This window comes from Mustela nivalis (genome assembly GCF_964662115.1).
Source record: "Mustela nivalis genome assembly, chromosome: 4".
In the NCBI taxonomy this organism is placed as follows: domain Eukaryota; kingdom Metazoa; phylum Chordata; class Mammalia; order Carnivora; family Mustelidae; genus Mustela; species Mustela nivalis.
The window spans coordinates 129,701,536-129,714,884 of NC_139023.1; the positions used below are offsets into that span (position 1 = coordinate 129,701,536).

A 13,349-nucleotide genomic window follows, 5' to 3' on the forward strand; every position below is an offset into this window, starting at 1 on the left:
GCCCTCCTGTCCATCGAGCATTACATCAGCATTCAACATACAGCTAATGTAGGATTACCATGTTGGTCCATATATTAAGAGATTATAAAGTGTTACGTGATTTTTTAAAGATAAAAACACATATTAATGACATCCTAGTATTTCTTTCTCACAAGTCAGCATCTTTCATTCCATTTTGGAGACCACTAGTGTATATAGATTTTTGTTTTGTTTTGTCTTGTTTTGTTTTTCCCTACAGCCACCAACCATTTATCAAGAAGAAATGATATAAATTGAATAACAACATTCAAGAATATGGGATTATAAGAAAATATTCCATATATATTTTTCTTCCACCCCAGAATTAACCTATATAGATTGCTCATCTATTACTTTGCATAGATTTGTATTTAACTACTGATATTACTTTGTTAGGAAACTTGTTTTCAGACTTTGCCTTGAGAAGCCTATGCAAATGAGATTTATTTGTAGCAGGTGATTCAAATTCCAGCCATAATAGAACAAACAGAATCAGTTTGGATCTATCGAATGACTCCATAAGATTTGTTTAAATTAAGGATTATGATACTATAGGTTGGAAAATTCTCTCCAGTATCATAAACACTATGGTTTTCTGTACACAGTGGGATTTGCTTGGCCTGATGATATTCGGATAATTAAGCCACATTCTTACTTTCAAAAATGAATTGATCTTTTAAACGCTTTAAAATTACAATGTGTTATTATAATTAATAAATAATAGTGATCTACATATTCAGGTCTGAAAATGCATTTCTTAACTTCTATATAAGAACCATTTTTGGAGTGTTATATTGTCATGTTGAATTAACTTCTTCTATTCCTTCCTTAAAATACACTATATAATGTAATAATAAAAAAGGTCTTATTTGTAGCTTTATAAATATATCAATAAAATGTTTTTATTTAATATTTTAAAACATTGCTTGAGCATATAATTTACATATATTGTAAGGTTTTTTTTTTTCTTTTTGTCAATCCACAAATATTAACTCCTTCATAATCCCCAACTACCCAGTATTAAACAAATTTATCAGTGTTTCTTGAGAAGATGAGACAAATAGAAAAATTTAAACTATACACTATAATGACCATGGACCAGTTGCATCTGGTACTGATAATCTATAAACATCTATACTGATAATAGCAACAAAGATAAACAAAACTTGGGGTTTGGTCTTAACAAGAAGGAACAGTGAAGCACAGCTTGTTTATCAGCCTGACAAGGAGAGTACCAGCTGGCTAATTAAGTGAACCTAATTTAAACTAATGATGTTGATTCTCAAGATAATGTGCTAATGGCTGGAGGAGACTGCTCCTGACACTTAAGAATACTCCCGAGGTGTCACAAGCCGCTTTGGCATCCAAGCAGAACCCGATTTTACTCCATAGAAGACAAAATGAGGTCAGTTGTTTACTAGTCAGTCTTTAATACAGCCAAATATCACCTGCCTGCCACTCTGACAAAAATTCCACAGTAAGAAAGGCAATACGCATTTGATGGCTAAAGCGATAGCAATCTTAACGATTCCATTAAAACATTGTGACCTTTTATATTTTAAGCTGCAGATGAAAATATAAAAATGGTATCGTTACATCCACTGAAAACAAATGTAGTCTAATGGTAATATTTTATCATGAATTTTCTAAAATATTGTCAAGATTTCAAGAAAATATTTGTCATTTTAATAATAAAATGTAACAAAGCTGTTCCAAATCTTTAAATTTTTAACCTTCAATGCACATTTACTACCAATTCACAGTCTTTCGCATGTATTGTTTTGCATGTATTTGCATGAAAAAGAAGTAGTAAGAAATATGATTTCTTAGATAAGGTCAGTATAAAACACTAGGGATCTACTTTAATTAGATTGAAAAATAAAGCTTGAAAGATCAAAGTTAAATAATAGTAGTGTTCTTTTTTGTCTCTTTTCTTTTTTTTTTTTTCTTCAAGATTGATTTTGAACTTCATTGTTTTGTTCCTTTTCTGTATCTACACCAGAGAAAATTCCATGGCATTTTCTATCATGTTTGGGAGAAGGTTAACTAAATTTCTGTTATAGTTAATATTCTTAGCTGTTTCTGTATAATACACTCAGGTTTGAAAGAAAGAAATAAATGCCTACAGCACACAATCAGGAAGTATAACTTACTTGGATGCAAAAAAGATTGACTTAAACTTAGCCTCAGTTGAGAAAAGTGGTCGTTGAGAAAGAATGTTTAACTTTTTATAAAATTAACTTTGTACTTGGCAGTTGACTTTGAGTGTGCTCTGTCCTTGCAGATAAATATAGCTGTATTCATTTTTTAAAAGATTTTATTTATTTATTTGATAGAGAGATCAAAAGTAGGCAGAGAGGCGGGCAGAGAGAGAGGGGGAGGCAGGCTCCCTGTTCACCCAATACGGGGCTCCATACAGGGCTCAACGGCAGGACCCTGAGACCATGACCTGAGCCAAAGGCAGAGGCTTAACCCACTGAACCACCCAGGCACCCCAATAAGTACAGCTTTAAATCACAAAGTTGTTGTTGTTTCAATATAGTCTTTTAAGTAGCTAGAAATGCTCTTTCTTTAAATAGTTTTAAGACTTGAACTTCTTGGATTGTTAATTTATAAAACAGAGGGTTCAATATCTAAATCTGCAAAATCTATAATGCTGTTTTTAAATTGGGAAAGCCTTGAGGGAATTTACAATTCTAAGAAATGAGGTATTTTCAAGTATGAAAATAGAACCACTAGGATATTTATAATTCACCTTCAAGCATGTACTTTTGAGGACTGAAATTCACAGATTCTAAGTTATGTTAAGACAAATATAAGGCAGTGTTCTTTCACCCAGCAGGTAAGTAGACACATGGAATTCATTATCTAAAGAGCTCACAAACTGAAATTATACATGGCTTTGAAAGTGAAAACTTAGACAAAGTAAAGCCCAGAAAATTTTAGTTTTTTTAAAAGACAATCTTTTGTGGTATAGATCTAAAATTTTAGGTTGATATTTACAGTCAGTAATAGATTTCAAGAACTAGTATTCCTATCAGTAAGAACAGGAAACTGATTCTACCCAGTATGGAAATTTTCATTTTATAAACAATGGTGATCTCTGCATTTCTACAGAACAGATTGTTGCAGAATGTCCCAAATCGCTGCAGCTGCACTTTCACTTCCCTTTTTTCCAGTAAGGTATTCAGTAGCCCCTATGATTCAAAACCATTTCTTTTTATTGAGAGAAGCATAATATTCAACTCCATCACACATCTAGCCAGAGCTGTGCAAGTAACCCCATGACACTCTGCCTTTTTGTGCCATGGTTTAAGTTCTCACATTTTTCTGACAATAGGAACAAATCTAGTACGTTATTCTTGGTTTGCACTGTTCTCCAAATAGAAGGAGGCCATAGGAAGTGAGACAATAGGCTCATAAATGGTGGTGTGGGGCAAGATGCATGGAGAGAAGCTTTAGATTTGTCTTTGGTAATAGAAAATCTGAGAATATACAGAGGCTCTAGCCAGAACAGGTGGAGTGAGTAAAGCAGGAAATCAGTACCATGTCAGCTTTCACCTCTAAACCCATCTAAGCAGGAAATCAGTACCATGTCAGCTTTCACCTCTAAACCCATCTGGGGCAGAATTTTTTTTGTTGTTGTTTTATTTTAGAACTCTCAAATCAAGATTCCTTTTTTATTCCTATTTTGGTTACATGATATTAACATCTTTTCCCTTTAATTTGTTCTTTCCCATTTTGCTTTTATAATTCAATACCATAGGGGCACCTGGGTGGCTCAGGGGGTTAAAGCCTCTGCCTTCAGCTCAGGTCATGATCCCAGGGTCCTGGGATCAAGCCCCGCATTGGCTCCCTGCTTGCAGGAAGCCTGTCTCCCCCTCTCTCTCTGCCTGCCTCTCTGCCTACTTGTGATCTCTGTCTGTCAAATAGATAAATAAAATCTTAAAAAAAAAATTCAATACCATAGTTTTTTACCTTAATACTTTCTTAGTTTCTTTTACTCTAGGAGTGTGGTTATATACTTTTACTCAATTCTAATAGTGTTAATCATGACTTGTCATTTTTTGCAAAAAATTCCCAGCTTCCTTTTGATTGTTCTACTAGATTTTAAGAATTTTAATTTTTAGTTTTTTCAATAACTTAATTTTTACCTTTATACATTAATTCCTTTGTGTTTCTATATACGTATCCTTATACTTTCCTTCTTACATTCAGATTATTCTCCTTTTCTTCAGCTAAGTTCTAAAATTATCTGGTTAAATTAATCTATTACTTTTTTTTTCATTAAGGAGCAAAATTCCCTAACACACAGCCTTATCTGGATTCAACATATTTAATCATGATTATCAATATAACTTGATATTGATATTAATATTTTGCATTTATATGGGTGTTACTAATAATTAGCTTAACATTGTGCCAGAGAATCGGTATGAAGTAACTTTCATTACTATTTCTTGCAACTTCCTTTATAGACTATTATGTATCAGTAGTAGCTGATTCTATAAAGAAACCGCTAATGCTGAGTTTCTGAATACTGACCCATTGCTCCTAGGGGAAATACATACTTAGGTTCCTTTGAGCCTCCGGTCTCAAGATTTTTATCAACTGATCAATAGATAACTTTGTTTCATATGTGTTTCTGTTCAAAGACACTTTATTTAATATATATTGTTCATTAATTAACATTGAACTTGTAGCCAAATAACACTAGGACTCAGGGCTGAATGAAACTTACCATTACTTACATCATAGCTTTCTTGCACAGGCTTAGGAGTCATTTTAAGCAACAGAGTTGCCAACAAAAGCACAAAAATGCAAAACACATAGTACTAAAAAGTCCATGAAAAGGACACTTGTTTACAGTATAAAAACTGACACAAGAATGCAGAGTCTCTTCTTATTCAATTTCAGCTAGAAACGTGTGTGTTGGGTGACAAATTTTTAACCATTCTGTTCATGGCCTTGCATGACCACAAAAGCCCCATGAGAATTGATTTTATGCTTTTAAATAAATTTAGGTGAATTTTCAAATGAGAATCAACAAATAATTAACTGTAATTGATTTATCTCCAGCAAAGAAAGAATCACACTACACCTACATTTAAACAAAATGATCTTATGATTATAATGTAGAGCAAAGTAGACAGATACAAAAAGTGAATGCTATATATTTCCACTGATGTAATATTTAAAATCAGTCAATGTTTATTTATGGTAGCATAAATATACATTATGATTATCTATGAATAGTTAAGGAGTAGAAGGAGTAATAAGACATCATTATTATTTTAATAATAAGATCATAAGAAGAACTTATTTGGACTGAGGCCCAATTTTCTAGCCTATAAAAAAGTAAATGTTAGATTTTGTTTAAAAATACTCCATAATGATTATATCATAAACATGATTTTTAAAAATATTTTAGCATTAGGGTTACATTCCATGGTATTTCATAGCAATTAGAGGCAAATCAAAAAATAATATAATTTATGTGACTTTTACATTTCATTATCAATATTTTCTATTAATTTTAATTTTTAAATTAATTTAAAATTTTATACTGTTGTCTGAAGATGGAAAGGATATGAAGATAAATAATATTCGTTTTTCTCGCTTTTGAGTATCTAGTAGGTAATACATAATTAGAATCGATTTCTAGTTTGAAAACAAAATTTAAAGACCAATTTGATTATTTCTGAAACATACTTCTAATTTTAACCTGCTGGCTATAGAGTCTAAATAATCCTAAACTGAATGCCTATAATTTGATCACCTATGTTATAGCTGAAATCAAGATCAAATTAACCTGGTCAAAATCCAGTAGTCTCAGACAAAAGAGGTGAAATACACAGAAAAATATATATTCTCAAGGTGGATACTGAACCATCAGACTGGATATATATGTAAACCATGGAACCCTAGAGGCCTTAGAGAAGTTTTCTAGTAGAACAGTTACTGATCATTTTCCTCATGATTATACCAGTCACTCTCTTATTAGAAATTTAACCATTAGACTAAATATCCACTGTAAATTTGTAAAACCGGAGATAACAGAGTTTTTTGGTAGAAACACTTTTCACTCTTTTATTTGCCATACCAAACATATCCATAGTAGGCAATTAATAAGTATACAAAGAGTAGATGGATAGATAGATGGATGATTGGATGATATCATGTGAAGCTATGAAGGACTCTTAGAATGAAAAGCCCTAACTTTGAACTTATTGCCCCTTTTTGTAGTTCTAGTTAGGAATCATTAGAGGAGTTACTTCAATATTTGATTTCAAACCAATATAAATGAAAAATATAAGGACAAATATAAGGAATGGTTAGTTTCTAGTGTCTCTCAGAAACTTGATAGTAAGTAGATGTAAATCACTTCTATATGCCAAGATCTGCTATAATTTTTTTTTGCTTTAAATGTTTTATATGCAGGAAGTTAATTCTAAATACAATTTTATGAGATATTTACAATTATTAATCCCATTTAGTGGATTATGCATATCTAATAAAGCTGTTTTAAATTTGTTTCCTCTGATCTGAGAAGCAAGAGATTATAGTTAAGAGTCAAGGGCCCAGTTACTATAGCCAGGTCACCTAGAAGCAAACCCCATACCATCCCTAGCTGTTGTGCAATGGAGTACAAATAGACTGCCAAAGTTAAACAACTTTGGAAAGAACTGGAAGTGAAACATTTGGAGACTCAAACCAGAATTTTTTTCTATAACCATTACCATGACAATGTTTACTATTTTTTTCTCTGTCATTGACCTATATACATATTCCTTGTTTTACTACTATAGTAAAACCTACTAAATTATTATTATCTAACAGTCTACTATTATCTTGGCTTTTGTTAAGAATCAAGTAAGGAAGAAATAAGACTGTTTCTGGAATGGTAACTAGGAATACCTTAATTGGTGTCTGACTGGAACTTTCCTGGCTCTAACAGAAAAAATAAATCTGAGGTTGATTTTTGTGGAACTAATCATGTTACTATTATGATGTGTTTATGGAATCTAATTTTTGAAAATAAGAAAAATTATTTTTAAATCATTAAACTCAAGCAACAGACTAAGAGGAAAGTTTGCAGAAAATGCATACATTATCCAGTTATCCAAGTAATAAAACAAATTATCAATGACAGTCAGATGGCAGTGTACAAGTTACCTGGTAAAGAATTGCAAAAAAATAAATAATTTTTAAAAAATCGCCTTCAAATGTAGGGATTGCTCATACCTGAACAACTTTTTGGGACTGCACATCAACAATGAGGACTCTGTCCAGAGTTGGCTGTGCAACATAAATGAACTTGTCTTTGACATTAACAGCTGAGGCCCACACACACCTCTGAACTTCATCTTCTTTAGCTTTGGGACAGACTTCATCCTATAATTTAGAAAACAGGGGAAAAAGTGAGTATTTTAAATCAATATGGGTATGGCATATTAGAAGCAAAATTAATATTTGATGCTTTATTACTTTCAACATCAAAATTATATATATATATACACACAGAGATAGTGTGTGTACTAAATTAAACAATCCCCTTAAATATAAATCAATGGAAATAACTCTTTGATATAAATTTCATCAGGCTCTTAATTACTTATTTCTTTTTTTTTTTTTTTTTTGGATATAGCCTCTTCATATGTTACTATCTTGTTCATAACTCAGTAACTTCAGAAATAGATAATAAATTCAAAGTTTTCTCTCAAATCCTCCAATCTCAAGCTTCTTTACCAGACATTAAATGTCACACTGGAGTATATTTAGAGGTTATCACATCAGCGGCTGGCCCCATGCCCTGTCCTTGATCTTTTCAAAAGCTACCAAATCTACCAGAAGTGATTGAAAGCTTTCTAATCTGTGGAAAATCAGAAGCTTTGAAAAATTATAAAAAGTTAGTTATTAAGAAGGCTTATTTTATTTTTCAATTTTTATCAGGGTCAAATTTTACAAAATCTTTTAATATGTCCAAGCATATTATTATTCTACTCCTTCACCCATAACTGTTTTCTGGTTGAATATTATATTGTTTGTGCCGGACTGTCATAAATGAGACAAAAACAAAAACAAAACACACACACACATAAAAACTTCTATTCCCTCCTATCCAGAATTTTGTTAATAAGTGAATGTTGAAGGGATGTATAGGCCTAGTGATCTGTGCTGGTAGACACATCACAAATGGAAGAAATGTCATTTAGCCCATTATTTTTCTTTCAGGTTTTTCTTTTATTCACTGATCTTTTTGTTTTGTAATTTTCTCACTTTACCTATAGTTAGAAAACCACTAAGAAGAAAGATTTGTTGATCTAAACATAAAATATGTGTGTAATGATTCTAGTGTTTCATTTGTCTTATGATTTAGGTATGATCACTGATTACTAATATCTAATTTATTGATTTGTATATTCCAGTTAGTAACTGTTAAATTAGAACACTCTCCTTCTCTTATTCAAATAAAAACATTTCTTTTCAGCAGAGATTCCATTCACCATTTGTATTTAATAATCACGAGTTACAATTAACAAAGCTTACATAATCAACACCACTAAGCATTTCTTTTAAAGATAATACTGACAGCAAATCACATTTTACATATAGTAATTAAAATGGATATACCATAATAACACCTTTGGAAGGAGCACAAACATAGTAGGTGGTTTTCTCTTTGCTTAAAGTTTAGAAAATAATATAAAAACCAGAGCACTTTGAAATGAGAGCTCAACGTGTGGTCTGCTGTTTTCGTTCTCCAAATTTCAGATATGATTCAGGGAGAATCTGGAGTGTCCACTGATTTTTAAGATTCAATCCAGAAGTTGCCACGCACTGTCAAAACACCCGGAACATATGATAGGGTCTTCCTTTAAACAGTACATGTTATTCCCAGGCTTCCAGAACATAACCAAACAAATTAAAAACTAAACATCTAATGCATGATTCTGGTAGTTCTGGAGGTAGAGAATTAACTCCACTACATGGGATGTACTACTATCATTTTAAAATGATTACCAGTGGGGTCATCCTGAATCATGTCCACAGCACCCTCAAGCAGGCTCACAAACCTGAACTCTGTCCTCAGCACATGCACAAAACAGTTTCACTCATCAATTCACTGAAACATTACTTTCTATACCAAACATATTGCTTCAGAAGTATATTAAATATCTTTGGCAAGAGCCTAATTTGTGAGAATCCAGCACAATATAAAATATGTACTTCAGAGGCATGAATATGTGGGGGGAAAAAAAAGTGGGATCTAACGTTGATGAAAGGCTCTGAACACAGGGAAATTGTTTATAAATTCTTTGCTGTTGTGTAAAAGCTACCAACAAAATCTGCCAAAATAATAGGAAGTGTGAGTGACCTGACACATAACTGTCAGCGAAACAACTGCTGAACCAGGAGCAATTTCCACCCCTTTGTTTGCTACAAAACTATTCAACAGTAAAATAAACTGCTCTGCTGGGAATTATTTCCTATTTGTATGCTGTCTCTGTAAGATGTCCCTGATCAGCCTCACAATCATTTTTACAAAGCCATTAAAAGTTTCCTGACAGCCACCCTGAGTTTTCTTTGCTTCACTTTATGCCATTATTTCTGATTATAGTCTATTAGGTTCCATTTTACAACGGCACTTTTATTTTTTCAGATCACATAGATTAATATTTACTTCTATGGATGGGAATTTTAGAGGAATATTTTTCACATGCATTAGGCATTTAATGAGATAAAAGATGAGCTCAAAAAAACCAAATATGCAAAGTAAAATTAAGATAATACATACTGATGAGGAAAATTGTGAGGAATTATATCAAGAAGTTTAATTAAATCACTTTTTATAGAAATGTGTACCACAATTTAGAGTAAAAGGAATTAATAAGATATTAAAACTAATAAGGGTAAGAGTCAATAAGAAAAAGAAAATTCTAGTTCATAGTTAGAAATTATCTATCTCCTTTTAAGTAATTTCCATATTTAATTACATCCTGTGTATACATTATCTCTTTCCAAAATTTTAAAGGCAAACAAGATGTTTCTAGTGATGATATTAATTTGGATTTAACATTTAAAACAATGCTGATGATACCTGATTGTTAAAAATAAGTAGGTCAGTTAGGTGGATATATGCATTCATCTTCTATAGGACTTTGCAATTTTTATTTATTGTATTGATTTACTATTAAAAACACATTTCCCAGGATGCTTGGGTGGCTCAGTCCATTGAGCCTCCAGCTCTTGGTTTCAGCTCAAGTCATGATCTCCAGGTGGTAGGACTGAGCTCCAAGTTGGACTCACACTTAGTGGGGAGTTTGCTTGAGAAGATTCTCTCCCTTTGCCCTTCCCCTCATTCAATCTCTCTCTCTCTCTCCTCCAAATAAAGAAATAAATAAAATCTTTAAAAAAATGCATTTCCCTCAAATCTCCAAATACCCATCTCTCTGTCCTCTTCTTCCCCATAGTCTCTCTTTCAGCACGTATTCTGTCATTCATGTTGGGGACAAATGTTATTTGTCACAAACACCTCCATTTTCCTTGCATCCAACTCAGTAAGTTTCTATCATTATCCCCTCCTCTCAACCTTCTCTCCAATCATAGATTTGTCCACTGTCCTTTGCCTTCAGAACGATCTGTTCTGTATTTAATTTGTCATTGCAGTCACATCCAATGTCAACATTCCCTTGCAATTTAAGAAGAAAGAATAATAAAACATTACTTGGATTTATCTTCTTTTCCTTCCAATCATCCAATTCTCTTCAGACACTAAACAAGCTGTCTAGAAATTTACCTCCATTTCCTGACCTTTCAGTCTAAATTGTTCATACTTCAAATAGCTTTCATCATCCTCTCTCTTTCAAAACCGGAGAGATCACCAGTGGCCTCAGAATTTCCAATCATTAGTCTTTACTTCTTGTTGGGAAGTACTTACTGAGTACTTTCTATGTGAAAGATAGTGTGAAAATTATATTTGGAAATAAAACTATGAATACATAAGAATGCCTGCTCTCACGTTGCTTATAGTTTCTGATGAATTTGCCTATTCAGACATTTATTCTTCCTAAAATATTCTTTCACTTTGCAAGGTAAAAATCAGCAAACAATGGTCCCAGGCCAAATTCATACCATTGCCTTTTCTGGTACATGGCCCCAAAACTGAGAACGTTTTTTGCATTTCTTAATGGTGGGAACAAAAATCAAAGGACTACTACTCTGTGGCATGTAACAATTATATGGAATTCAATTCAAATTTACATAAAGGTTTATTGGAACAAAGCCAAATCCATTGACTTAAATATTGTCTATGACCATTTTCATGCTATAATGGCAGATAAAGATCCTGTGGACCGCAAAGCTTAAGATATTTACTATCTGAACCTTTGCAGAATAAAATGTTGTTGATCTCATTCTTGAATAGTTCCCTATCCTAGTTATCATTTAAATTCTATTAGTGAAATTCTGTCATAGTGGCTTCTTTATGTTATGTTCCTTAATTATGATTCAGGAAAGGTAAGCCTCAGACTTTGGTTTTGTATTCTATTTCCTTTACATTAAATTCCTCTTAGAGTGCATTCATTTTTATTTATTGATTTGATTTTGAGAGGGGTTGGAGAGAGGCAGTGGGAGAGAATCTTAAGCTTTCCATGTCCAGCACAAACCCCAAGGCAGGGCTCAAGCTCACAACCCTGAAAACATGCCGAGAGCCAAAATCAAGAGTCAGAGACTTAACCAACTGAGCCACCCAGGTGAGTCCAAAGTACATTCACTCTTACTGCCTGGTTGTAATCACGATCAAATGATACAAAGAGATTAATCTGTGACTTGTCAGTCACCAGGTTTTCCTTCCTCTATCAGTCTTTTCATAGAAAAAAATCTGTTAAATGAACAATTTGAAATAAACAAAGTAAAAAAAGTATATTAATATTACCTATATTAAAGGTAATTAAAAACTGAATAGAAAAAAAAGGTGTAGTACACATAGATACACATGAGCACATGCAAATAAATTATAGGTAGAGAATAGATAGATGACAGAAAGGGAGAGAATGCACAGATAATATAAACAGACATTATCTATGTAAAGATATATAAGGTTTGGTTTATATTAGGGAACTTTATTGAAAAAAAAAAAAACTAAACGATTCCATAAAATAAGATTATCGATTGATAAAATAAGAGAGTAAAATTAATAGTAATAATCATGTATAAGGCTATATACAGAAAACAAGTATGGTTGGTATATAAAATATCTTGTTTATAAGTAGACAATAGTCTAAGGAATGCCAGGCTTAGGAGCACAGGAAACAAAAGCACTAAAAAGGCTAGGTAATTAAATACAAATAGATTAGAGTTCTCTAAAGTTAAACAGAAAAGTAAACATCTGATCTTTTGCATAATTTGAATTACAAATACATTGAGTATTACATAGAACTTGAATAAAAATAAGCTGGCATTAGTATTATTTAAAAAGGAAGAAATAAATATGTAACACATAAGGTGATCTAACATGTATTCATCCAGTTTAGGCATTGATTTTGGCAGCATGTGGATTCACCCAACGGTGGTAGATAGACACTCCTAGGTAGGTAGGTACTGAACTACTGAACATGTATATTGTCAAAGAATGAGAGAAAGACAGTTTGATATTCTGATCAATACGTCGCATTTAAGTTTGAAAATTATTAGTTATATTGTAGACCTGATCTGGTCACTAATTATTGAAAATAATTTGATTTTAGTAGTTCTGCATTGATAAATTTTTCTGCTTCTTTACCAGTCATGTTCTTAAGACTGTCATAATAGTTCCTTTCTTTGGCAGTAACTGAGAGTGGACGTAGAGTAGGATGTAGAGTAGGAGTAGAGGGACGTTGTGGCAGAAAAAAAAGAAAGAAAGAAAGAAAAAGAAAGAAAGGGAAAGAAATTGTAAAAATGTTATTCAAAATGTATAACACGATTTTCATTATTTTCTAACAAATAGTCTGTTCTTGCTAGAATATTCACATCAAAATTTCATAAAAGCAAATGATTTTCCACAGACAGTAAAGAGCATACCACACATTTTATTAATCAAATTATTTTCAATCTACATTTGGCCATCATATTTCCAATACCTATGTGACTTTTGGTCTTCCTGATTTTCTTCTTGCCTAAACTTCTATTATATTTACATTTTGTGCCACAGAACTTGGCATATAACCCTGTACTATCATCCTCAGTTAAAATGTTAGCCTTTGCTCTTCCTATATTTTTATATTTTTCCAAACACCCTAGTAAAGATACAATATTTCCTCAGTAAATACTTGTTTAAATGTCACTTATTG

The 13,349-nt window shown here is 32.3% G+C and overlaps 1 protein-coding gene across 2 annotated transcripts in view; it reads right to left on the bottom strand.

Annotated features, from left to right (window-relative positions):
• FSTL5 (follistatin like 5) overlaps positions 1-13,349 on the bottom strand; it is a 766,488-nt gene that overhangs the window by 70,594 nt on the left and 682,545 nt on the right. For both annotated transcript variants that reach the window (XM_082728205.1, XM_082728204.1), the window contains exon 13: positions 7,264-7,413. In XM_082728205.1, the coding sequence (XP_082584331.1) occupies positions 7,264-7,413 (150 nt within the window). The remainder of the gene's footprint in view (positions 1-7,263; positions 7,414-13,349) is intronic.